The sequence below is a fragment of the Budorcas taxicolor genome, chromosome 3 (assembly GCF_023091745.1).
Source record: "Budorcas taxicolor isolate Tak-1 chromosome 3, Takin1.1, whole genome shotgun sequence".
Taxonomy (NCBI): Eukaryota; Metazoa; Chordata; class Mammalia; order Artiodactyla; family Bovidae; genus Budorcas; species Budorcas taxicolor.
The window spans coordinates 108294370-108322117 of NC_068912.1; the positions used below are offsets into that span (position 1 = coordinate 108294370).

The 27748-nt window shown below is 47.4% G+C and overlaps 1 protein-coding gene across 1 annotated transcript in view; it reads left to right on the forward strand.

Moving 5' to 3' along the window:
• Window positions 1-1395: 1395 nt before the first annotated feature.
• Window positions 1396-27748, forward strand: part of EPHA10 (EPH receptor A10) — a 40868-nt gene continuing 14515 nt past the window's right edge. Inside the window, exons 1-6 of the mRNA XM_052637768.1 lie at window positions 1396-1501; window positions 3574-3638; window positions 4332-5010; window positions 11344-11499; window positions 12087-12437; window positions 26590-26723. Coding sequence (XP_052493728.1) covers window positions 1396-1501; window positions 3574-3638; window positions 4332-5010; window positions 11344-11499; window positions 12087-12437; window positions 26590-26723 — 1491 coding nt within the window. The remainder of the gene's footprint in view (window positions 1502-3573; window positions 3639-4331; window positions 5011-11343; window positions 11500-12086; window positions 12438-26589; window positions 26724-27748) is intronic.

A 27748-nucleotide genomic window follows, 5' to 3' on the forward strand; every position in this document is an offset into this window, starting at 1 on the left:
TCAGGTATTCTCAGCACAGAACATGGCACCCAGTGAGTGTTGGCTGACGGTGTGGAATACATATATATAAAACGCACAGACATCCAGGCCATGCAGGACTCACATTCATTCTCAAGGCTTCTCTGGCTAATATAGCCTCCAAAGGAGAGGGGTTAGGCCCCCCAAGAAAAGAGCTCTGAAAAGCCACAGGGTGGGTGGAGCTTTCTCTGCTCACGTTCAGTCCAGACGGTGGCGCTCAGTAGCCGCCTCCCTCATCCTGGAGGGCTCCAGCCCTTCCCACCAACAACGCCTTAAACCCTCAGCCAGCACATAAATGACCTTCACAAGACAGAGGTCGTGCTCCACGTTTCCTTTCGACTCCTTCAGGGCTGGGTGAACTCTGTGAGGATTACTCCTCCTCTCTCGCTGATGCCTGGGAGTCTGGCCGCTGCTTTCCTCATGAGTCCCTGGGGTGGGCGGAGAGCGTTTATAAAGCGGGGAACTCCAGGCTCTGAGCAGACTGGGGAAAGAGGTGGTCGCGGAAAGGGCTGCCTGTGTCCTGGCTGCAGAAGCAAGAACCTGGGGAACCAATCGTTCATGCAAAATCTATCAACCGCCCATCCCGGCGTCCACATGGCTCCCCAGCCTCAGAAGAGCTGCTGGTAGGGTGGCACTGTGTCTTCCACTTTACTCTCCTTTCTCGTGTAGCTCTCGGGGTCGTGCTTGGCCTCTTCCTCCCCAGTGTGTGTGTGTGTGTGTGTGTGTGTGTGTGTGTGAGAGAGAGAGAGAGAGAGAGAGAGAGAGAGAGAGAGAGATGAAGGCGGGGAGAAAGGGGGCGGGGTGGAGCCACGGGATACCAAACCTGCAGATACAGGAAGACAAGGGCTAGAAGATAGTGGAGCTTCCCAGAGCTTCGGGTCGGGACACCAGTCTTCAAAACCTCCTGCAAGTCCTGGGTACTAGGGGTCTTGCAGGTTAGCTCAGAGGCTGTAAGTGTCGCTGCCTCGCCGCGGTTTGCTCCTCCTTAAGCCACGCCCACATTGCCTGTTTCTCAGGAATGAGAGGCTAAGGTTCAGCGCTCTGGGCCACCTACGGCAGGTCATCTCTCTCCCCATGAGCCGAACCGGGTCTCAGCGCTGCCCCACCCGCCATGGTTTGGAGACTGGCGGGACCCCTTCCTTCTCCCCCTCCAATTTGCTGTTCCGCCCCTGGCCTATGAAACTCCACCTCTCCACCTTCTCCTGGCAGGGATTGGTGGGCTTCCCGCGGTGGTACATAGGGATTGGTGCCCATGGATGATGGTCACCGGCGAGATCCCGCCCCCCAGCCAGCGCTAGGGTCTGGGGGCACTGCTCAGCGGTGCTGGGGCTGGTGCGGCTTGAGCCGCCGCCGCACTGACAGCTCGGTCTGCGGACCATGGAGACTGGCGTCGGCCCACATCCACTGCGCCTGTTCATCTGCCTGATGCCGCTGTGTCTCGCCTTGCTTTTGGGGCCGGGGAGGCCAGGGACCGCCGAGGAAGGTGAGGAGACTGGTGGCTGTTTTGGAGGCTTAGATGCCAAAAGATAGGAAGCTGAAGAACCAGGGTGCTTGGGGAAGGAGTCGTACGAAGAGACTGGAGTCTGTATTGGGGTCTGAAGCAAGCGGACAGAGAGAAGCAAAGAACTGGAGAGAGAGGAAAAGGTGGCTAAGCAACGAAGAAGAGAGGAGCACTGAGGAACTCGGGGGCTGGAGACCTGGGAGGCTGGGGAAGAAAGAGACCAGGAACCGTGGGAGCCAGAGGCGACGGTTCAGGGGCCGGTGAGACGGACAGGCTGAGCAATTGGAGGTGGAAGGTGTGGGGGCAGGGAGATGCGGAGGTGAAATCTCCCCGGAGGAGACGGGATGGAGCCGAAACAGTGGGGAGTCTAGGGGATCTCTGAGTGGCGAGCGCTGGTGGGGCGACGAGGGCGGGCGGTCTGGTGGCGAGTGTGGCTGAGAGGGCGTGGGGTGGGGGATTGGGGGAAGGAGTCTGGGAGCTGTCCGACGTGCTGACCCGGGAGCTGTCCGCAGTGCTGAATTTCGAGTGTAGACTAACCAGCGCAATCTGCTTTGCCGGGTTCGGGGGTGCTCGCTGTACCAGAGACTGCGTCTTGCTTCTGACCCTGAATTTGAGGGGGCTGTACACTCAGTTAAATCCAGAGGCGTAATATCCAGGTGCAGGAGCTGGAGGAGCTGGAATCTGAGGCGTTGGCCTCGGGGTTTTTCTGGGCGCTAGATCTCTGATGCTTTCCAATATGCAATTCCGATGTGCTGTCGGTTACACCGAAATCGGGAAGCTGTCAGTGGTCCTGTCCGTTGTCGCTGACACCTCTGGGGCCAACCCCCTTAAAGGGCTCACCTTGGAGCCACACCCCCTTGCTTAAGCTCCAGATGAGTAATCTTCAAAGATTTGGGGATGGCTCTGAGCTGCTGCTGTGCTGTTCTAACCAGTGTTTCTCTGGGACCCAAACTGACAGCAGAATTCAGACCGCAGGTCAGACGCCTCATGGGGGAAGAAAGTGACCACATGGATCTCTGATTTAGAAGGGGTCATGGCTTTATATATTAAAGGAATCCTGATAATCTTCCAAAAGCAGGGGAGATGACAGCCTCTGGGAAAGGGGCTGGCTGAGGAGGTAAAGACTTCTACTTCTTTCGCTGCTGGCAGGGTCTCTCTACGTTTTCCCCAGAGGCCCTGGGAGCCAAACTAAAAAGTTCAAGTCTCCCCGATCCCTGGTGACCCCAGACCTGAAAAGAACCCATGAGTATGAGTGAATTCAGGAATGTGTACAAGAATTCTCGGATATGATTACTTTCTCCCTCTTCTTGACACTGTTATAATTTGAGAGATCTGGGAAGGTGGGGGGGTCACTGATCCCCCCATTTTAGAGCCAATCTTAGAGCACATGTCATGGATTCCATGCCAGGCTGAATAATGACTCTCCAAATATTTCCATACCCGAATCCCCAGAACCTGTGAATATTATCATAAATGGCAATAGACTTTGCAGGTGTGGCTAAGGATCTTGAGATGATCTGATTACAATCACAATGGTCCTTATAAGAGAGCCACGGAAGTCAGAGTTAGAGAAGGAAACAGAGGCTGGAATGATGTGTTTTGAAGATGGAGGAGGGGGCCACAAGCCAAGGAATCCAGGTGGCCGCAAGAAGCTAAAGGAGGCAAGGAAATGGATTCTCCCCTTTGAGCCTCCAGAAGGGACCAGTCTTTCCAACACCCTGACTTTAGACTAGTGAAACCGATTTTCAATCTCTGACCTCCAGAACTGTAATATAATAAACTTTTGTTGTTTTAAGCCACTAAATTTGTGGTAATTTGTTACAGCAGTCACAGACAACTAATACAGGCTCCCTCCCTAATCATTGTGGCTACCTTTCTTTAGACTAGACCTACTCATGCCTTCTCATGGGGATATATGAAGTGGGAAAAACTTGTCTGTATCCTTCACCACATTCTCTGTTTTCTCAGTCAGCAAATTTCAAGTGAACTCACCAAAGGTTCTTACCCCCTCCCAGCCCGAACTTTCTGATATTTCTATTCTTCCCTCTCTCTAGTCATCCTTTTGGATTCCAAAGCTTCCCAAGCTGAGCTGGGCTGGACTGCACTGCCAAGTAATGGGGTAAGTGTAAACCTTTCCCTCTCTGTCCCAAGGAGCTCCTGGTAGTCCAGGACTCAGCCCCTTTATCTCCCCGTGGCTACATCAGATCAAAATGCTCCTGAGAGCATGTAGTCTCCAGCAGCCCTGGCTTCAAGCCAGAGTGGCCTATTAGAAAATGTTGACTCTTCAGTCAGACCGCAAAAAAAAAAAGTGATAAGAGAACTGGGTGTGTCTAGGAACAGACAGCATCTGGATGGAGCCAATGCTGGATGGTGCCTTGCACCCAGTAGGTCCACTAAGCAATGCTGTTGATTGATAAATTGACAGGAGAAGCAAGACTTGGAATCCTAAAAGAGGCTTGGAAGCTTGGGGTAATGGGGGGAGATGTGATGGTGTGACAGCAGCAGCTTGGTGTTGTGGAAAGAGCACAGGGTGGAGAGCAAGGAGACTCTCTACTTCTGCTATAAGAGGGCGTGTCTATCCACTCAAGTCATCCCTCTCTGGAGCCTGTTTCCCTGTCAACTGGACCTCAGTTGTCTGCAAGGTTTCTCCCAGCTCTGCGTCTTATAATTTCAGGGGTGTGTATGGGGAAGGAGGGGAGAAGGGAATGCAAAATGATGGGGAAGGGGGACTTCAGCCCCAGTCAACGCCAGGGCTCGACCTCTTGGGGGCGCCTTGGCTCTGAGCTGCCCACATGTTTGTTCGCTTCCCCAGTGGGAGGAGATCAGCGGCGTGGATGAGCACGACCGTCCCATCCGCACATACCAGGTGTGCAACGTGCTAGAGCCCAACCAGGACAACTGGTTGCAGACTGGCTGGATCAGCCGCGGCCGCGGGCAGCGCATCTTCGTGGAGCTGCAGTTCACACTGCGTGACTGCAGCAGCATCCCTGGAGCCGCGGGCACCTGCAAGGAGACTTTCAATGTCTACTACCTGGAAACCGAGGCCGATCTGGGCCGCGGGCGTACCCGCCCAGGTGGCAGCCGGCCCCGCAAGATCGACACAATCGCGGCAGACGAGAGCTTCACTCAGGGCGACCTGGGTGAGCGCAAGATGAAGCTGAACACAGAGGTGCGCGAGATCGGCCCGCTCAGCCGGCGGGGTTTCCACCTCGCCTTCCAGGACGTGGGCGCATGCGTGGCTCTAGTCTCTGTGCGAGTCTACTACAAGCAGTGTCGCGCCACGGTGCGGGGCCTGGCGGCGTTCCCAGCCACCGCAGCCGAGAGCGCCTTCTCCACGCTGGTGGAGGTGACCGGAACGTGCGTGGCACACTCAGAAGGGGAGCCCGGCAGCCCCCCGCGCATGCACTGCGGCGCCGATGGCGAGTGGCTGGTGCCCGTGGGCCGGTGCAGCTGCAGTGCGGGATTCCAAGAACGCGGTGACGTCTGTGAAGGTATCCAGCGCCCTGGGGGGTGTGGTGTGGGAGTGTAGCCCGCAGGTGGCAGTTGGGAGAGAGTGTGTCCTAGATGAAAGAGGCAGGAGGGGGAGTGAGGAAGTCATGGGGTATGGAGCTGGGAGTCCTGACTTTTTGTGGGGCTTCCAGTGGGTGCAGCCGGACCAGTGAGCAAAGTTGATAAGAGATGGATTTGACTCCATACAAGCAGGCGTCAGGAACCTGTATCTCAGGCACCATGATAAACACCTCACATAGACCTTCTTATTTATTCACAGCAATAAAAGCATCTTTATCCCTGTTTTGCAGATAAGGAAACAGAGGCTCAGAGAGATTAACACCTCACTTGGCAATTAAGAAACAGGGAACTGAGTTTTAAATCCAGATTTGCCCAACTCTCAGGTTGTTTCTACTACACCATGCTGCCTCCCCTGTGCACAGGAAAGAACTCTACAATAGCCCAACTCTGTTAGCTAGAGGCTGCTGGGATTGGTTACATTAGAGGGAGTGAGCTCCCTGTCACCAACAATATACAAGTCCGAGGCTAGCAGGAGGATTCTTGAGCTGGAAAGAGAGATTGGGAAGTTGCACTAGGTCACTACTAAGATCCCACCCAACGCTCTGAACTAGAGTCACTGTGCCCCCGGGGGAGATCCTTCATGTTAGGGGTTCTTTTAGACTCTCTGGTCTGTGGGGGCCCCAGGAACAGGTCTCGCCTTCTCTATCTGTAGCTCTGAGGACTAAGGGTAAGAATGGGGTGTGGACCATGTGCACTTAATGAAGAAAGGCCAAGTGATGCTTTTTCTAAGCCAGGTCCTTCTCTTGGTGCCAGGGCAACAAAAATGAATCAGGCATAATCTCAACTCTTGAGAAATTCATAGTCTAGGTGGAAAGATGTAAACATTTAAAAGTCACAACAGGATGATGTATGAGCTAATAGAGAGATTGATACAGTGGTGGGAAGACAGTGGGAGAAGTGACTAAACTTGCTCTCATTCCTTTGTTCAGTCATCCATTCACCATGAGTTGAGAACACCTCACCTGCATTTATTGAGGGTGTGTGATATGTTTATAAATGAATGTCACCATCTTTTCCCTGGGGCTCTTGTGGTTCAGTAACAGACTTGGAGATAAAACTTTTCTGGGCTCTTCAGGAAAGGTTGGGATCCACTCCTGGGCTCTCCAAACCTGTATTTTTACATGGTCTACTTACCCCATGGTCTGCAGTGACCTCTAGTGTTTCCATCACTCGATTAGGAACTTCTTGAGCTCAGACAATGGGTTGTATTATCTTAGCAGCTCCAGTGCCCATAATGGGACATATGGTAGGTGCTCAATGGAAATGTACTGGGTGAGTGAGCAGTTAGCATAAAGAGTGATATATAGCAATAGAAATCTGAGGAAGCCTGGAGACAGGAGAACCCAATTCTAAGTGTAGAGAGAGATGTTGATAAGGCCTTTCTTCCAGGTAGCCAAGAGAATTCTGAGGTAAGAGACTGTGTATGTAGAAGCATGGAGGCAGGCGAGAACATGGCATGCTTGGGGCTCAGCAAGTCAGCATGGATACAGAAGAGGGCATTTGGGGATGCGTGGGTGAAGGGGCTGGAGAAGAGGAGCAGCAATTCATGAAGGGCTTGAGTGGGGATAAAGAAGGGATAAAGAGCTTAGACTTTATGCTTTAGACCATTAGGGAGAGTTTGAAGCAGAGATTTGACAAATTCAGATTTGTATTTTCAAAATATCACTCGAGCTGCAATTACAAAGAAAAAGCTGGAGAAGGAAGGATTAGAGGCCAAAAGTTGAGGAAGAAGATGATGTAATAGTCCAGGAGAAGGAGCACGGGTTCTGACCAAGGCAGTAGCAGAGCTCACTGAGTGACAAGGATGGATGTGATAACCAGATAACCTCCACAGCACTTGGTGACCATTCATTTCAAAGGAGGAAGGAGTCCTTTTTGACTGATTTGCATCCAGAGGATGGAATGGACAGATGGTAATTCACTGGAGTTGAGAACACAGGGCATGAATGCACATAAAGAACCGATGGTGTCCATGCTGGGAGGGATTGGGGCCAGGAGGAAAAGGGGACGACAGAGGATGAGATGGCTGGATGATATCACCGACTCGATGGACGTGAGTTTGAGTGAATTCTGGGGGTTGGTGATGGACAGGGAGGCCTGGCGAGCTGCAGTTCATGGGGTCACAAAGAGTTGGACACGACTGAGCGACTGAACTGAACTGAACTGGTGGCGCACTCAAACAGAGGTAGCTAGAAAGTGGGTCTGGAGCTCAGCAACAGACAGACAGATGCTACCTGAAGCCATAGCTTTGGTTGAGATAGACCCAGGAGAATGTATGGGCTAAGAAGCAAGGCAGCCAATGGAGTCTCACAGAACATCAATATACAAAGGGGAGCTATAAGGAAGACTGTGAGGCAGTGATCAGAGGCTGGAGGAGAGTGTGATTTCATGGCAGCCAAGGATGATGGAGGGCCTCCTGGGTGGCTCAGTGGTAACAAATCTGCCTGCCAAGCAGGAAACCTGGGTTTGTTCCCTCGGTCAGGCCGACCCCCTGGAGAAGGAAATGGCAATCCACTCCAGTATTCTTGTCTGGAAAATCCCATGGACAGAGGGGGTCAAAAAAGAGTCGGACATGACTTAGCAGCTAAACAGCAACAAGAGTGATGGAGGTTCCAGGAGGAGATGGCCTGCAGTGTTGGTGAGCCATGAGGTAATGCAAAGATCAGTCGATGTCTGCCTAGTGGCCCTGGTTAGAGCAGTTTCAGCTGAGTGATGGAGGTCTTACCAGCTGCAGCAGGTAAGAGGATGAAGGAAATTGAAGAACTAAAGGCAGGGAATGTAAACACTCTCTGGAGGCTGGGTCTGAAAGGGGAGAGGAGGGCATGATGTCTTAAGGAGGACATTGGGTGGAGAGAGGATTTTTTTACTGTAAATGAGAGGGAGCCTTGTTTACACAGGAGGCGGGGAGCCAAAGGGGTACCAAGTTGGGGGAGGCAGTCGGCCTCCGGGGAAGAAGTATTTTATTACTGATGTGGATCAGAATTGCTGATGCACACTGCTAACAAAAAGCAGGCCACGTTTGAGTCAGTTTTATTGGTTTTAAATACAGTGCCCTGCTGCCCATACCTTAAATGGACTGCTTTTATGGCGCTACTCTCTGTACTGTTACCAGAAATGGCTGATGGAGAAGAGAATTACCAACCGATGGCCTCTCTTCTCTCTGTGGGTTAGGAGGGGGCACCTGTACCTGTGGACAGAGGAATCTTGCTCTGCTTTATTCACCTCTGCTTTACTGCAGCTCCAGAGCCTAGAATAGCACCTGGCTCATAGCCAATGCTGAAAAATTGTTGAATGAATGGATCAAGGACTGGAGGAGGGGATTTAGATATACATTCTAGGCAATCACACACACACACACACACACACACACACACACACACACACACACACAGACTCAGGAACCCAGTCCCACTTCTGACTTTGAGTACAGACAAAGGCCATTTGTAATAGCATCAGCTCTGCCCTGGGGAGTAAGGACGTGGCAAGGGTGCCAGGTAAAGCTTCACAAGGGAGTTATTATTTTGAGCTAGGACTTGGAGAAACATAGGCATTTGCCAGGAGAGAAGTTGCATAAGACACTATGGGACAAGACGCAGAGGTGGAAAAGTTCGGTGTGGCATGGGTGGGGTCGGCACTGGGGAGCTGTTGGAGGGTTTCAAAAAGGGAAATGAAATGGTCAGGTTTGTATTTAAGAAGGGAAGACCTTGCAAGTGTTTTCTGTGGCTATTACAGAGCCCTCTCTGAAGACAAGCAGACACAGAGGCATCTCTCTTTAACAACCATGACTCTTCCTGCTCCTCTCCCAGCCACCAGAGGAATTAATGAAAGACGTGGGGTTCCCTTGGTGGAAAAAGTCAGAGTGTATGACTCGTGTCTTCAAATCTCTGTAGGACTGCCCTGGAGCAGAGCGACCCAAGCAGACATGCTGAGGCTCCACAGGGTACGTCAAGTCCCCGAGATGGAGAGGCATGAGGCGGGTTACGTGCAGGGAGGCTGATTTGGGCTCAGCATGAAGGCATGCGTGCTCAGTTGCCAAGTCGCCAAGTTATGTCCAATTCTTTGCAACGCCAAGGACTGTAGCCCACCAAGCTTCTCTGTCCATAGAATTTTCTAGGCAAGAATACTGGAGCAGGATGCCATTTCCTTCTCCAGGGGATCTTCCTGACCCAGGGATAGAACCTGTGTCTTCTGCATTGCAGGTGGATTCTTTACTACTGAACCACCTGGGAAGCCCCACCACCTGCTTACTGAATGCTAATGTGAGCCAGGTGGCAATTTAACAGCTGTGACTTGCTATTCCCACTCCTCCACAGAGCCCCCTACAGGGTGCAGAGGCCTGCACTCAGATCCCAGCTCTGCCTGGTACTGAGAGGCTGTGAGAAGTTCTTCAATCTCTCTGGATTCCCCCTTTCTTCTTACAGCTGGGGGAAAGTACCCTAGGGGGCTGCTGTGAAATTTAAATGGAAGCACTTTCAAACTGCCAGCATTGTTCAACAGAGGCCGCCTCAGAAGGAGATGGGGTCCCATTACCAAGTATCTGAGCAGAGACTCTGGTTCCTGCTGGGAAAGCTGCTGGAAGATGGGCCAGAGGGCGTTCGACTAGAGGACCCCTGAAATTCTGACTCGGACCGTGAGGAAGAGAGGGAGGGGTCCGGTACTCAGGAATCCCTTCCTGAGTCTGCCCCTCCATACAACCTCTTCTAAACAGAGCCTCTCAAAGTAGATATAAGCAATGCTGTCTCTGATTGGACCACCCACCTCTGGGACCCCAGACACACATACACACGGTGAAAGGAGCCTCCCACGTTCTTTCCCTCCTGCTGTGTGATCCTGCAAACACGTCCCTCTCTTACTTCCCAATGGAGGGGGGCAGGCCATGCTTAGCGTTTGCATTTGTCTGGTTTCTTGAGGCCAGAGAGGCATAGGAAGTAGCAAGGCTAACACTGGAACCCAGGCCTCCGGAGTCCGAGCCTGACTGCTGTTGCCCAGACCAGATGTTAGCAAGCCCCGTGCTTTGTTCCGAAGGCAGGGACTTCCAAAGGCTCCTGAGCTTTGGAGGCCCTGCCCAAAGCTGCCCAAAGCCCAGGGCTCTAGGCAAGAGGGACCTATCGCCAAACCTAAGCCTCCAGATGAGAACCATCAGCCTTTACCCTTTTCTCCCAGAGAGCTGGAAGTTCTTCCCAAGGGCTAGTCTGAATCCTTTCTGTTGTATTATGTCTTTTTGGGGTTCGAGAGCCACCAGTCTTCCACAAAAAGCTAAGCCAGAGGAGAGGGATAAAGAAATCCTGGCAGGGACAGGGAACCAGGTGAGGACCACCCAAGCTCTGAGAGGAGGGCCAGCAGCCATTGCCTCCCTCCTGGCCCAGCTGGTGAGAAACTTTTTAAAGTGGGTGTTTAGCAGTTTCCACTTTAGGCCTGTGCTGGAGGAAGAGTAATTACTATCATTAGTGTGTGCTAACGTTGTCTGTACTGGGCTCAGCAGTTTGCATCTTTTATCTCAATTCTCCAACCACCTTTTTGAGGTAGGTATTCTATGCAAGGGTCAGAGAAGTGGACCAATGTGCCCAAGGCCACACAGCAAATAAGACGTGTAACTCAGCTGCAAACCCAGGTAGTTTAGATATAAAAGCCTGTACTTCTAACCACTGACTTCTAGGGGAGGTGAGGGAAGTGAGAGAAGCAAAGTAACTGAGGAGGTGTCAGAACCAAGGAACTTTCATGGTCCCTCTTCTCCCTCCACTTGAGTGGCAGACTCCACTCCTAAATGGGGGCCAAGTGCGTCAGTAGAGGATTTATGATGCATTCACCCTCAAACAGTGGAGGTGGGAGGATGAGCTCTGACAAGTGTGTATGTGTTTGTGTGTGACAGTGTTTCTAACAGGGAGTGTGTGGGTGTCTGTCCTTTAGTAACTGGGAAACAACCCTCAGAGGCCTCTCCCTTCTGTCCTCGCATCAAAACTGGAAAGCCTGGCTCCTTTTCTTCTAGTGGGCATTAGGGCAGTGTGGTGTGGGCTCTGAACCAGTCGGCTGCGGTTGGAATCCCTCCATTTACTAGCTGTGGGACATCTGGCAAGTTACTTAACCTCTCTGAGCCTTAATTCCCTCATTTCTAGAATGAGGATAAAGTGCAAATCTCACAGGTTGTTATGAGCATTCAGTGAATTACTAAAAGCAGCAACGCAGCCCCACCCCAATCAGGAAAGTGGAGGAGAGGCTGTGGTGTAGCCCCTTCCTCATGTAGTTCCTCCCCGCAGCCTGTCCCCCAGGGTTTTACAAGGTGTCCCCGAGGCGGCCCCTCTGCTCACCGTGCCCAGAGCACAGCCGGGCCCTGGAAAACGCGTCCACGTTCTGCGTATGCCAGGACAGCTATGCACGCTCGCCCACCGACCCACCTTCGGCGTCCTGCACCCGTAAGTCCAGCTCCTGAATGCCTTACCACGGGCAGAGGGTGGGGGGCGGTCTGTAAAGGCGGAATCGAGGCGTGGTGAGGGCAGGGGCTCCACGCTGGGGAGTGCCAGGGGGCTCCACGTGGGGGGCCTGCCCCCCAGACAGCAGAGTTGAGGGAGGGGTGGTGACCACAGTCTGGGGCCTGGGGATGGAAGAACCAGGGCAACAGAGAGAGTCTAGACGAAGGGATGAGGTTAGGCTTGTTGGGGGATCACCCTGTGGCCCGCCGCCCACCGCTCCCGCCCTCACCTGTCTTAACTCCAGTCAGCAGGGGGACTCCCGCCCCTTACACTTTTGGGTCCCCAGATCCGTACCCTCATCCCCTCACTAACGTCCACCCACCCCATCACTGACCGCGCCCCACTCCCACATCCCGCCCCTCCCCGGCCGACGCCCCTCCCCTCCCCATCCCGCCCCCGCACTTACTGGCCCCGCCCCTCACTGGCCCACGCCCCTCCCATTCCCGCCCGGCCCCGCCCTTCACAGGCCCACGCCCCGCCCCGCCCCCGCCCTCCTCTGCTCCTGGGCCGCCCACACCGGTCTCCCCCAGGGCCGCCGTCAGCGCCGCGGGACCTTCAGTACAGCCTAAGCCGCTCGCCGCTGGCGCTGCGGCTGCGCTGGCTGCCGCCAGCCGACTCGGGCGGCCGCTCGGACGTCACTTACTCGCTGCTGTGCCTGCGCTGCGGCCGCGAGGGCCCGGCGGGCGCGTGCGAGCCATGCGGGCCGCGCGTGGCCTTCGTGCCCCGCCAGGTGGGGCTGCGGGAGCGCGCCGCTACGCTGATGCACCTGCGGCCCGGCGCGCGCTACACCGTTCGCGTGGCCGCGCTCAACGGAGTGTCTGGCCCGGCGGCCGCCGCGGGAGCCACCTACGCACAGGTCACGGTCTCCACCGGACCGGGGGGTAAGGTCTTCGGCACCCTGCGCGCTCCCCTGTCCCGCCCACCGCGAGCATCCCCACAGCCCGCAACCACCCCAGATAAACTGCGATCGCTGGTCTTACACAAAAATCCCCGACCCCGGCGACCCCCACCGAGGTCAGCCCCCCTCCCGAAGGCCAGGCAGGAGGGGCTGAAGATGCTGAAGATTGTGCCTCCGGGCCACAGAGGTTATGAGTGTTCAGCGAGTCTGCGGGAGCCAGTGCGCGCTCCTCTTTCCCGACCTGGGAGCGAGCCTTTTCCCCCCACCCAACTCTACAGTTCCCGGGTAAGAGAGGTGGAAGATTCCGCAGTCTTTTGCCCCCTCTGTCCAAAAATTTCAGTGGGAAGCCGAATCATACCTCCTTATTTCCTGTCTCAGAAAGAGGGACCCTGTGTGTGTCCCTTGGCCTCTACAAGGATTCTACTGCCTCACCCTCTTTCCTGGTCCTGGAAAAGAGCAAGGAAGCACGGAGGGTCGGAGGGTAGGGGCAATAGAATTCACTGGCCAACATATAACAATCCCTTTAGGGAGTCTGGAATTTAGATGAATAAGTGAAGACCTGCACTCCTTTAATATCACACCTTCTTCATTCTTAACTTTTATTAATACTTTTGATTTGTCTCACTCAGTTGGGGGACAGCTTCAAGTAATCATTCAAGTATCCTTTGCAAGAAATGAGTCTATGATTTCTGAGTCTTTTCATGTCTGAGAAGATAGGATCCTTTTGTGACTCTGCCTCTTTGTCTAATGGCAGCTGTGTTGCAGAGAAGTCTGAGGCCAGAGTAATTTTCGTTGTTTTGTAGGCAACTTGGGTACAAAGGTGTACACACATGGATGTTTGTATAATTCTTTAGCCTACTAGTGAAAATGAAATCTAACAAATATTGACCTCTTTTCATTGAGTTTGGCTAAAACATTGTAAAGCTTTCAGTCTGCCTACCTCTTTTTATTTCTGAAAGTTTTTTTCAGTTATTGCTTTGACTAGAACCTCTGATAACTCCAGTCTCTCTCTTAAGAATCTTTCTAAACCTTGAGTTGTACATCCATTTTTCTGATTCTGAAATCTTGTCACTTCCTTTGTCATTTTCAGCTCTCAGTCCATTTCCTCTGCCTTTTGGGAGAGGGTTCCCAACTTGTCTGGTTTTCTGGAAGAACAGTTGTTTTGTTTTGTTTTTAAATTATCCCTATCTAACATTTGCTGTTGCATTTACATTTAACAGGTTTTTTTCTGTCTTTTTTTTTTTTGGCTGCCCTGAGTCTTCATTGCTGTATGTGGGCTTCCTCTAGTTGTGGAGCACAGGGGCTACTCTTCCCTGTGGTCTGGGGCACACAGGGCTTTAGGGCCCTCGAGCTTCAGTAGCTGTGGCGCAAGAGCTTAGTTGCCCATGGTAAGTGAGATCTTCCCAGACCAGGAATCATACCTGTGTCCCCTGTATTGGCACTGGGCCATCAGGAAAGTCCTGCATTTACATTTTGAAAGTTCAGTATAGAAAATGAAAGAAAGCGCCCAGAATCCTGTTATCCAGAGATAAACACAACTACTAATATCTTGGAGTATTTCCTTCCACATTTTTTTCTATATTTATATCCATACCTAGAATTATCTACTATAAATCCCCCTTTGCATAATATATGCAACACAAATTTTTATCTAGTATTTCCTGATAACAGTCATATTTTGATATAGATGGATTTAAAAATCATGTTAAGGAAATAATCTTCTGCTTCCATTTTATTAATAAAAACACTAAGCTTCCACTGATGGAGGGCTGCTCTGTGTTGGGTACCATGCAATATGATTTTCTACATTAATTCATTTAAATAGAATTATAATCATCTTTCAGATGATAAAACTGAAGTCTGAGAGGCCAAGTGAATTATCCAAAGTCAGCCAGAACTTATCTGTCTATTACCAAAGCCCTGCTTTTAGCTCCTTGGCCATATAATGCTTTTGCTTAAAAAAAAGTCAGCAATGGATGTTAATTTTGCAAAATGCTTCTTAAGCATCTTTCCAGATGACCACGTGTTTTTTCTCCTTTGAACTTTTGATACGATGAATTCTGCTAATGGATTTTACAATGTGATTTTCTGCATTCCTAGATTATACCCTACTGCAGATGAGTGCATTATTCTTTTAATATTTGCTGAATTAATTTGCTTATATTTTAATATTTCCCATCCACATTTATAAGAGAGATTAGTTCTTGTGTTCTTTGTCAAGTTTTAGCATTTTGGTAATGCTGGCTTTGAAAAAGGCATCAGGGATAATCTTTTCTTTTTCTCTGCTCGGGAATAGTTTAAATAGCATAGTTATCATTCTTTGAAGACAGGCAGAACTGCCTGGGAAACTGTACTTTTTTAGTGGGAAAGTTTGCTGTCTTTTCTGTAACTTCCTTTTGAATCAGTTTTGTTAATCTGTACTTCCACAGAACATCTTTTGATGATCTTTTTCTAACTTATTAGCCCAGAAATGATTAGTTAAAAACTTTCTGTAGTATCTAGAGTTTACTTTCTCTTTCTTCATATTGTGCCCTGTGATTTCTTTTTTAAAAATTATTCTTGGAAGGAATTTATTTTATTGGTTATGACAGATAACCAGATCTTGAATCATCAATTCTACTGCTCTTTACTTTTGTCAATTATTTTATGACTTTCTCTTTCTTGATACCATCGTCCTGCTTTCCTGAGGTCTTTTTCTAGGTGACTTCAGTGCTTAGTTGTTATAGTGTTAATATTTTAAGCCTAAGAAATTTCCTCTGAGTATAGCTTTGGTCACATCTAGTATGTTTTTGTACATTGCACATTGTTCGTATTGTCATTTTCTTTGTAGATATAATTCACATACCATAAAATTTCACATACCTTTTAAAGTGTGCAATTCAGTCATTTTTTCCTATGCAACTATCACAGACTCTCTAATTCCAAAACATTTTCATTACCCCCAAAAGAAACCCCATTAACAGTCCCGATTGCTCTCACCCACCCTAGCCCCTAATAACCACTAATCCACTTTCTGTTTCTATGGATTTTCCTATTCTGATCATTTTATAACCATGGAATTATACAATGTGTAGACTTTTGTGTCTGGCTTTTTTTCACTTAGCATAATGTTTTCAAGGCTTGTCCATGTTGTAGCATGTATCAGAATTGCATTCCTTTTTATGGCTAATATTCCATTGTGTGGATATACCACAAGTTTGTTTATTCATTCATCAGTTTATGGGATTTGGACTGTTTCTGCTTTTTGGCTATTAGAGTAATGCTGCTATGAACATTCATGTACAAGTTTTGTGGAAACATAAGTTTTCAGTTCTCTTGGGTGTATACTTAGGAGTGGAATTGCTAGGTCATATGGTGTCATAGATTGAATTATCTCCCCCAAATTCCTATATATAAGCCTTAACCCCCAGTGTAACTGTATTTGGAGATAGGGCCTTTAAGGAAATAATTGATGGTAATGAGCCCACCTTTGGCCTCCTGATGGGAAGAGCTGACTCTTTGGAAAAAACCCTGATGCTGGAAAAGACTGAAGGCAAGAGGAGAAGTGGGGAACAGAGGATGAGATGGTTGGATGGAATCACTGACTCAATGGACATGACTTTGAGCAAACTCAGGGAGGTGGTGAAGGACAGGGAAGCCTGGTGTGCTGCAGTTAGTTCATGGGGTCGCAAAGAGCTGGACATGGCTTAGCAACTGAACAACAGCGAGATCATAAGGGAGAGGCCCAAATCCCAGGGACTTACAAGGTGTCCTTACAAGAAGAGGAACGCATACCAGAACTCATTTATGCCCTTTGTCCATACACAGGGGAAAGGACAGGTGAGGATACAGCAAGAAGGTGGCTGGGAGCAAGTCAGGAAGAGAGCCCTTACCAGAATACAAATATGAATCTGTAAGCATTATCTGGAATTTTAGTTTTAGAACTGTAAGAAAATAAATTTTTGTTGTTTAAGCCACCCAGTCTGTAGTGTCTTGTTATGGCAGTCTGCATGGACCAATATATATGGAAACTTTAAAAAATATATATTTTTGAGGAGCTGCTTAACTTTTTGAGGCATTGCCAAACTATCTTCCAAAGCAACTGTACCATTTTACATTCCCACCAGCAATGTACAAAGGTTCCAGTTTCTCCACATCCTCACCAACACTGGTTTGTCTTGCTGATTACAGCCATCCTAGTCAATGTGACGTGATACTTCACTGTGGTTTCAGTTTATATTTCCGTAATGACTACCGATGTTGAACCTCTTTTCAATGTGCTGGGTTTTCTTTTTGTCATTGAGTTAAGAGGTGTTTTGGGGTTTTTTTGTCTAATATATACATATATTCTGGATACCTTTGTATTACTTCCTTGGATTGCTGTAACAAATTTCTAAAAGTTGTATGGCTTAAAACAAACTCACTGTCTCATGCTTCTGGAAGCGAAGTTTGAGATCAAGGTGTCAGCAGGACCACGCTCTGTGTGACTGTTGTAGGGGAGAAGGGTTCCTTCCTTCTAGCCCTTGGAATTAGCTGGCAGTCCTTGGCCTTTCTTGGTTCACAGATGCATCACTCCAGTCACATGGCCCTCGTTTCCACATGTCTTCACGTCATCTCCCCTCCATCAGTGTCTGTCTCTGTGTCTGAACTTCCCCCCTTTCAGAAGGACATTAGTCACACTGGATAAGTCCCAGCTAAATGACATCGCGTTGACTTGATTACCTCTGTGAAGACCATATTTCCCAATAAAGTCACATTCTAGAGGTACTGGGCATTAGGACCTCAACATATCTTTTTGAGAGAACACAATTCCATACATAACAGCCATCATACACATGATTTGCAAATATTTGCTCTGTGGATTGTCACTCACTTTCTTTTTGGCAATTGAGGCATAATTGACATATAACATTAATTTTAGGTATACAACACAATGACTTGACATTCGTATATACTGTAGAGTGATCACCACAGTAAGTCTAGAACATCCAGACCATCTATAACCACACACAGTTATAAACTGTTTTTCTTATGATGAGATCTTTTAAGACCTATTCTCAGCAATTTTCAAATATACAATATAGTGTTTTTAATTGTAATCACCACGCTAGTTACCACCCTGTACATTACATTTCCAGGACTTATTTATTTTATAACAGGAAACGTGTCCATTTTGACCACCTTCACCCATTTTGTCCACCCTCACCCCCTGCCTCTGGCAACTAGCTGTGTTCCACTTTCTTGTTTTGTCTGAGCCCTTGGCAGTCAAAGCACGGAGTTCTAACCATTGGACCATCAGGGGATTCCCTGTCCTTCACTTTCTTAGTACTATCCTTTGAATCTCAACATTTTAAATTTTGATGAAGTCCAGATTGTTTTTTTTAAGTTGCTTGTGCTTTTGGTTTCATATCTAAGACACCATTGCCTAAATCAAGGTCGTAAAGATGTGTACCTATGTTTTCTTCTGGTATTGTCGCTTTGACTAAAAGTGTTTTGGAGAATGTTTTAATTTCTGGATGACTTATTTTGTTATCTTTTTGTTTCTGATTTTACTGCTTCATGTTTAGAGAAGGAGGTTTGTACACTGTTTACATTTTTATTTTATTTGTTTGCTGCATGGTTTGTGGGATCTTAATTCTGCAACTAGGGTTTGAACCCAGGCCCTGGCAGTGAAAGCACCAAGTCCTAACCACTGGACTGCCAGGGAATTCCCTACAGAGTTTCCCTTTTAAGGAGCTGGTGGAGTTTTCTCTGTGGGTTAAGATATGGTGACCATTTTAATGATTCCACGGCTACTTTGAAGCGATGCGTACTTCAGGGTTTTTTTGGTATTGCAGTGTTCTCTCTCTCTCTCTCTCTCTTTCCTCATACATACTAAGTACTATATTATTCAATTTTTCTATTTCCTTCTTACTGTCTGCTTGATGTTCCAAAGACTAAGAAGTTTAAGCTTCCCATTCTGCTTGTGATTTTGTTAAATTCCGTGTACTTATAATGACAGTTAAATATTTCGATTTTGCTAACGCATTTTTAGTTTCCCTACAAGCATTTCTCACCTTCTCCACTTTTATCTCATGTCATCCTGTTTCTTTTTCTTCTCCATCTGTTTTCCCTTCATTGCCTTCTGCTTCTATTTCAAGAGGCTGTGTTTTCTTTCATCTTCTTGAAGATGCCAAACAGTCTCCTTACTTGTTCTTCTAACTGTCATATTAATCACTCTTCAAGATCTGTTCCTCCTGAGTTTTCAGAATAATACTTTTTTTTTTTTTGCTAATTCAGAAAATTTTTTTCATATGCCCATTTTCTTAGTTTTTTTCTCTTTACTTATTCTTGAACAAGGAAATAGCTGATATTTGCCCAAAAAACCCCCAAACCAAACCAAGACCATGACACAAGAATTGTCCTTTGGATTGGTTTGTGAAGCTTTCAGCCGCAAGTAACGATGCAATTCAGTGCAAATGACCTTTGACTGAAATGACTTTGTAGCTTACCTAAGAAGAGTAAAATTAGAGCTTGGTTAATTCAGCAACTGAACAGTGCTCTCAGGGACCCAGGTTCTTTCTTTCTCTGCAGTCTTCTGTCCTTATAATCTAGACTGGCTCCTTTATGGTGGCAAGATGGATACAGCCACTCCAGACATCACACCTGCCATCCAGGGCAGGAAAATAACTGTTTCTTCCTTGTGGGTGTCTTTTTAAGAGCAGGAAGCCTTTCCCAGGCACTTCCTTGGTGGTGCAGTGGTTGAGACTTTGCCTTCCAGTGCAGGGGGTACGGGTTCCATCCTGGGTTGGGGAGTTAAGATCCCACATGCCTCCAACCAAAAAACCAAAACAAAAAAGCAGAAGCAAAATTGTAACAAATTCAATAAACACTTTTTTTTTTAAGTAACCTTTCCCAGAATCCCTCTTCCTCTTAGGTGATTTCTCCTTTTCTTGGCCAGAATTGGATAATGAATCCAACCCTAATCCAATTTTGGCAAAGGGAATGAGTGCACATGAATGTTTTGGGACAATCAGAATAAACCTGAGTCATCTGAGGGGAGACAGTAGACCCTGAATCCAAAACTGGGCTTGGTCTGCAGGAAAGTGGGGCATGACTGTTGAAGAGCCAGTTTCTGCTGGACTCTTGGCCCCACTCGGGTGCTGGCTGAACCGCATAACAAATGTACAGTGGGAGAGCGGGTGCTTGGGCTCTGTTTTTAGCTTCATTCTCAGGGTTTATCAGGCTTTCACCTAACATCACTCTGTGGGGCTGAAATGGAACCTTCTCCTATCTCTATATCCTGGCCATCTGATAACATTCAGAAGATGTAGTTTTAAAAAATGGCACTCCTGGCTCTTTCCTATCTCTGCCCTCCGTCTGTATCTCCAAGAGGTTGCGCCCCTTCCTAGGATGTCCCATCACTCCTCTTCCCTTTGTGCCTGCATCTTTTCTGGGAGCTGCCGTCTCCAAGTGTATCTAGGCTGAGAGGCCCTCTCAGGGGATAGGGGAAGCAACTCTGCAGTGAAGTGATGGCTGTGTGCTCATTGTCCAGTCGACAAAGACCTTGCCTTTTTTTTTTTTTTTTTAAAGGGTCAGACAGTGGGAGGAAGGATAAAGGATCTTTCAAGTTATTTTTAGGATGGGAGGCAATGTCACTCTGTGGGCAGCATAGCCTGGGGGTTCACTACAATTGTATTTTTCAGTCCAGTCCCACTGGCTTTATCATAGGTGGAAATATGCCACTCTACTCCCCATCCCCTGATTCTGGCAATTAGCTGTCAAGACTCGTTCATGGTGACATTTCTGTGTTTTCCGTATATTGGGGTTTTAATTAGTATTTGGAAGAGAGAACGATTAATGGGGGCTGTTAGATGGTGACCATTTAAAACTGGAAGCCCTGTTTATATGCTTTTCAAATACAGCTCCTTACGCCCTTGTCTCCGTTTCCTTGACTCCTTGCTACCTGCTGTTTTGTTCTTGTTCAGTCACTAAGTTGTGTCCAACTCATTGTGACCTCATGGACTGCAGCACACCAGGCTCCTCAGTCCTTCAGTATCTCCCAAAGTTTGCTCAAATTCATGCCCGTTGAATTGGACAAGGTGGTGCTATCTAACCATCTCGTCCTCTACCACCCCTTCTCCGTTTTGCCTTCAGTCTCTCCCAGCATCAGGATGCAATGAGTTTGCTCTTTGCATCAGGTGGTCAAAGTACTGGAGATTCAGCTTCAGTATCAGTCCTTACAGTGAATATTCAGGGTTGATTTCCTTTAAGATTGACTGGTTTGATCTCCTTGCAGTCAAGGGACTCTCACAGGTCTTCTCCAGCACCACAATTTGAAAGCATCAATTCTTTGGCACTCAGCCTTCTTTACGGTCTGTACATGACTACTGGGAAAACTATCACTGTTACTATATGGACCTTTGTCAGCAAAGTGATGTCTCTGCTTTTTAATACACTGTCTTTGTTTGTCATAGCTTTCTTCCCAAGAAGCAAGTGTCTTTTAATTTCATAGCTGCAATCACTGTCCACAGTGTTCTGGAGCCCAAGAAAATAAAATCTGTCACTGCTTCCACTTTTTCCCCTTCTATTTGTCATGAAGTGATGGGATCAGATGCCATGATCTTAGTTTTTGGATGTTGAGGTTTAAGCCAGCTTTTCACTCTTCTCTTTCACTCTCATCAAGAGGCTCTTTAGCTCCTCTTCACTTTCTGCCATTAGAGTGGTAACATCTGCATATCTGAGGTTGTTGATATCGCTTCTGTCAATTTTGATCCTAGCTTGTGATTCATCCAGCCCAGCATTTTGAGCAATGTACTCTGCATAGAAGTTAAATAAGCAGGATGACAATATACAGCCTTGACGTACTCCTTTCCCAATTTTGAACCATTCTGTTCCATGTTTGGTTCTAACTGTTGCTTCTTGACCCAAATACAGGTTTCTCGGGAGACAGGTAAGATGGTCTGGTATTCCCATCTCTTTAAGAGTTTTCCAGTTTCTTGTGATTCTCACAGTCAAAGGCTTTAGCATAGTCAATAAAGCAGAAGTAGATGTTTTTCTGGAATTCCCTTGCTTTCTACATGATCCAGCAAATGTTGGCAATCTGATCTTTGGTTCCTCTGCCTTTTCTAAACCCAGCCTGTACATCTGAAAGTTCTCGGTTCACATACTGCTCAAGCCTAGCCTGAAGGATTTGGAGCATAACCTTGCTAGCATATGAAATGAGTGCAACTGTACACTCAAAGAATGTTTGACCATTCTTTGGCATTGCCCTTTTTGGGGTTGGAATGAAAACTGACCTATTCCAGTCCTGTGGCTACTCCCTGCTGTCTGCTTTCTCTGAGTGCCCTGAAGACACTAGAAACCTCCACATTGTTAAAGCCAGTGACACTGTGAATTGTTTTGTTACCCGTCTTTGCTCTGCATATGACACTGCCAACCAGCATCTCCTTTTGCTGGTAAATGTGGTATTGAATGCTTGTTCTATGCTAAGCTCTTTATATGTTATTAATTCACAGAGTTCTCAGAGCAAGTATGAAAAGGTCATTATTGTTTCCCATCTGTGTGTAAGGGAACTGAGGCTCTTGCTTGTGGGCCAGTAGCTAATAACAGGAAGAGTCACGCGGGAACCTTCCTAAAAGTTCTTTTCCTGGGCTTCTGTAGCCTCATTTGTTCCTGGTTTTTCCTCTCCTCTCTTTGGCTCCTCCTTCCCAAGCTCCTCTTTCTTTGCCTGCCTCTTAAGTGTGGTCATTTTTTGGGCTTGTTTCCTAATAGCTTTGCCTTCTCTCCCTTTCTGCATTGCCCTGGGCAGTTTCATCAAATCACCTTTGAATGGCTCTCAGATCTCCATCTCCCTCCTGGATCCCTTTTGTGAGCCTTGGGACCACTGGTGGGGTTAGCCGCTCATGTCTGACTCTTTGCGACCCCGTGGCCTATAGCCCGGCAGGCTCCTTGGTCCATGGGAGTCTCCAGGCAAGAATGTTGGAGTGGGCTGCCATGCCCTCCGTCAGGGGCTCTTCCCGACCCAGGAATTGAACCCGCGTCTCATGTGTCCCCTGTGTTGCAGGCGGGTTTCTTTCCCAGCTGAGCCGTCAGGGAAGCCCTGGGAACCACTTACCCATCCGCTTTCCTAGCATCTTTGCTTGGGAAACTCTCTGTTTGACACACATTGGAATCACGGAGAAGCTTTTTAAAAAGATAGTAATGCCTGAATCCCACCCCACAGAAACGGATTTAATTGCTTTGGGTGTGTGACCTGAGCGTCACTATTTTTTTTTTATTATGGTAAAAAACATATAACAGGAAATATACCAAATTAACTGTTTTTAGTGTACAGTACAGTAGCATTAACTATATGCACGTCATCATACAACAGACCCCTATAGACTTTTTCATCCTGCAAAATGCAAACTATTTAAAAAAATGCAAACTCTGTACTTCTTGAGCAACAACTCCTCTTCCCCGCTCCTCCCAGACCCTGGCAACCACATTCTACCTTCTAAGAGTTCAGCTACTTTAGATAGCTTACGTAGAAGTGAAACCATGCAATATTTGTCTCTTTGTGACTGGCTTATTTCACTCAGCATAATGTCCTCACAGTTGATCCATGTTGTAGCATATGATAGGGTTCCCTTTCTTTAAGCTGAGTAGTATTCCGTTGTATGTCTATGTCACTTTTTTTTTTCTTTCTACCTTTTTGAGACATCATTGACATATAACTCTGTGTAATTCTAAGGTGTGATGATATGGTGCATGTGTGTATTATGAAATGATTGCCATGGGAAGGTGAGTTAACACACCCATCCTCTCACATAATTACATTTTGTGCATGGTGCAAACACTGATGATCTGTCTTAGCAGCTTTCAAGTACACCATGATATACACTAGATCCCCAGATTTTATTCTTCTTATAATTGAAAGTCTAGATCTTTGACCAATATCTCCCTGTTTCCGCCATGTCCTAGCTCTTGGCAAAAATCCAATCTATTCTCTGTTCTCTGAGTTTGGCTTTCCTAGATTCTACGTATAAGTGACATCAGGCAATATTTGTTTCTCTGTTTTATTTTGCTTAGCATAATGCCCTCAGGGTTCATCTGTGCTTTTGCTAATGGAAGGATTTTTTTTTTTAATGGCTGAATAACATATCATTAAATAAATATATATATGATTTTGTCTTTATCCATTCGTCTGTCAGCAGACACTTAGATTGTTTCTGTATCTTGGCTATTGTCAATAACGCTGCAATGAACATGAGAGTGCAGTAGTCTGTGCAAAATTGTGATTTCATTTCCTTGGGCTGTATACTCAGAAGAGGGATTGCTAGATCACATGGTAGTTCTATCTTTATTTTGTGTTTTTTTTTTATCAATATTTTTGTTAAAGTATAGTTGATTCACAATGTTATGTTAGTTTCTGCTATACAGCAAAGTGATTCAGTTACATACATTTAAAAAATACTCATTTCCATTATGGTTTATCATAGGATACTGACGAGTTCCCTGTGCTCTACAGTAGGACTTAGTTTTCACCCATTCTCTGTATAAAAGCTTACATCTGCTACCCCTAACCTCCCACTCTGCCCCTCTCCAGACTCTCTCCCACCTTGGCAACCACCAGTCTGGCCTCCGTATCTGAGGTTCTGTTTCACAGACAGGTTTATTTGCGTCATATTTTAGATTCTGCATGTAAGCGCTGTCATATCGTATTTGTCTTTCTCTTTATGACTTACTTAATATGGTCATCTCTAGTTGGATCCTATTTTTATATTTTTATAAAAACCTCCATATGTTTTCCATAGTGTTTGCACTAATTTACATTCCCGCCAACAGTGCCCAGGGTTCCGGTCTCTCCACAGTCTCACTAACACTTGTTATTTCTGGCTTTTTGTGTTGTTTTGATCCTAACAGGTATGAGGTGATATCTCATAGTTTTGACTTCCATTTCCCTCATGATTAGTGATATTGAACATCTTTTTATGTGCTTATTGGCCGTTTGAACATCTTTGGAGAAATGTCTATTCACATCCTCTGCCCATTAAAAAAAATTTATGATTTATTTCTTATTTTGGCTCTGTTGGGTCTTTGTTGCTGTCACGGGCTTTCTCTAGTTGAAGAGAGCAGGGACTACTCTCTGTCGCGGCGTGCAGGCTTCTCGCCGTGGTGGCCTCCCTTGTTGGGGAGCATGGGCTCGAGGGCATAGGCTCACAGCTGTGGTGTGCTGGCCTCACGGCGTGTGAGGTCTTCCGGGAGCAGGGATCGAACCCGTGTCTGTTGCACTGGCAGGTGGATTCTCAACGCTGGACGACCAGGGAAGTCCCTGCCCATTTTTAAATTGGGTTATTTGTGGGGTTTGGTGTTGTTATTGTTGAATTGAAGGAGTTCGTTTTATATTCTGGACATTAACCCCTTATCAGATCTGTGACTAGTAAATATTTTCCCCCATTCCGCGGGTTGCCTTTTCACTCTGTTGATTGTTTCCTTTGTTGTCCAGACATTTTTAAGTTTGTAGTGCCATTTGTTGTTTTTACATTTGCTGTCTATGCTTTTTGCTTTTTGTGTCATATTCAAGAAATCTGCCGAATTCAGTATCATGAAGCTTTTCCTCTATATTTTCTCCTAGAAGTTTCAGGTCTTACATTTATGTCTGTAATTCATTTTGAGGTCATCTTTGTATGTAACTAAGGGCACAACTTAATTCTTTTTCACATGGACATTCAATTTTCCTACCACCATTTGTTAAAGAGACTTTTTTATTTTGTAATAAACTTAAGTAAGTGGGATTTCTTTCTTGATTTTCACTTCATATTGTTCATAGTGGGTGGAAATGTGAATGATTTTCTGTGATTTGATTTTGTATCCTGCAATTTTGCCAACAGTATCTTCTGTGGAACCTTTAGTGTTTTCTACATATAAGATTATGTCATCTGTGGACAGAGATCATTTTACTTCTTCCATTCCAATCTGGAAGCCTTTTATTTCTTTTTCTTGCCTAATTGCACTGTCTAGGACTTCCAGGACTGTGTTGAATAGAAGTGGCAAGATTCCTAATCTTCAAAGGAAAGCTGTCAGCTTTTCACCATTGAGTATGATGTTAGCTGGAGCTTTTCATATATGGCCTTCATTTTGTTGAGATAATAGATGGGGAAACAGTGGAAACAGCGTCAGACTTTATTTTGGGGGGTCCAAAATCACTGCAGATGGTGATTGGAGCCATGAAATTAAAAGACCCTTACTCCTTGGAAGGAAAGTTATGACCAGCCTAGATAGCATATTAAAAAGCAGAGACATTACTTTGCCAACAAAGGTCCATCTAGTCAAGGTTATGGTTTTTTCAGTAGTCATGTATGGATGTGAGAGTTGGACTGTGAAGAAAACTGAGCACCGAAGAATTGATGCTTTTGAACTGTGGTATTGGAGAAGACTCTTGAGTGTCTCTTGGACTGCAAGGAGATCCAGCCAGCCCATGCTAAAGGAGATCAGTCCTGGGTGTTCATTGGAAGGACTGATGCTGAAGCTGAAACTCCAATACTTTGGCCACCTCATGCAAAGAGTTGACTCATTGGAAAAGATTCTGATGCTGGGAGGGATTGGGGGCAGGAGAAGAAGGGCACGACAGAGGATGAGATGGTTGGATGGCATCACCGACTTGATGGACATGGGTTTGGGTGAACTCTGGGAGTTGATGGACAGGGAGGCCTGGCGTGCTGCAGTTCATGGGGTCGCAAAGAGTCAGACACGACTGAGCGACTGAACTGAACTGAACTAATTTCCTTCTATTCCTAGTTTATTTGAGTATATTACCTCTTGACCAGACTATTAGAATAGTTAAGTAGCTTGTCTTCCTGTCTGCTGTGCTGTCTAATATCTCCAAGCCACAGAGCATGTAGAGATAGCCTGGGGGAATTAGAACCAGCCACCTGAAGGGAAGCTGGAGTGTAGGGGGTGGGCAAGCAGCACGTGGCCTGCTGCTTTCCTGCTCAGAACCAGGGAAGCCAAGAGCTGTGGAGTCAGAGCTTTCCTCTAGCCTCATGAGGACGCTAACCCTCAGGCCCCGCCCCTCAGAAGCCTCTTGCCGCACCCACAGCCCCTTGGGCCCCGCCCCATTTGGCTCCCCACCCACGCCGCCTTTCCAGCCCCCTGCCCCTGCCCCAGAGAACCTCGCATTACTCAACTTGCAGCGCCCTGGGAGGAGGATGAGATCCGCAGGGACCGAGTGGAGCCCCAGAGCGTGTCTCTGTCGTGGCGGGAGCCCATCCCCGCGGGAGCCCCAGGGGCCAACGGCACAGAGTATGAGATCCGATACTTCGAGAAGGTGAGTCTCGGTCTGGGAGGGACGTGGGGTTGCATTACCAGCTGCGATCTGTCCCCCTCTCCTGCCGGCTTCCTTTTATTTACAAGCCTCTCCCAGCATAAGTCCTTCTTGCTTTGTCTCTAAACATCCCCACTGGCCCCCTAAGCGGCCTCCCCAGCCGGAGGTTCTTCCTGGCCCCTCCTCACCGTGGACACACAGCTCTCCCTCTTTCCTCGGGGCTTCTTTCGGTAACACGTCATCGTGTCCCTTTTCACCACTGCTGCCTGGTGTTACGGTGGACAAAAAGCTTCCTCTGGGGGCTGATCCAGACTTTCTGGGGCTGGATTCTGTGCATAGTTTGCAGCCCTTTTAAGAAAAAGAACGCAGAAACATACTGTTTCAAATTTTATGGAAAAGTACCACTGTGGGAACATGTCGCCAGGTCTGGTGGTGTGCCAGAGCTCAGCATAAATAATATGCTGATAAATAATGTACTGATAAATGTTCGGAGAAGGCAATGGTGCCCCACTCCAGTACTCTTGCCTGGAAAATCCCATGGGTGGAGGAGCCTGGTAGGCTGCAGTCCATGGGGTCGCTAAGAGTCAGACACGACTGAGCGACTTCCCTTTCACTTTTCACTTTCATGCATTGGAGAAGGCAATGGCAACCCACTGCAGTGTTCTTGCCTGGAGAATCCCAGGGATGGGGGAATCTGGTGGGCTGCCGTCTCTGGGGTCGCACAGAGTTGGACACGACTGAAGCGACTTAGCAGCAGCAGATAAATGTTTAACAGTCAGCTCTCACAGCAATGAATGTATGCACTCGCATTTTAATTTTACTGATATGGAGACTCTGTAACCAATCGTTTACAAATAATAATAGAAAGTATACAATGCTCCTTATTGTAAACTCTGTAGGGCCAGTTGGTTCTCCTAGGATACGTTTTCTTGATTTTGGCTGACTTCTTGTATCTGTGGTCAGTCTATGGTTGCAGCTCAAGGGTGGTTTAACAAGTGGAGTTAGGTCCAGATCCACTATCTCTTTCT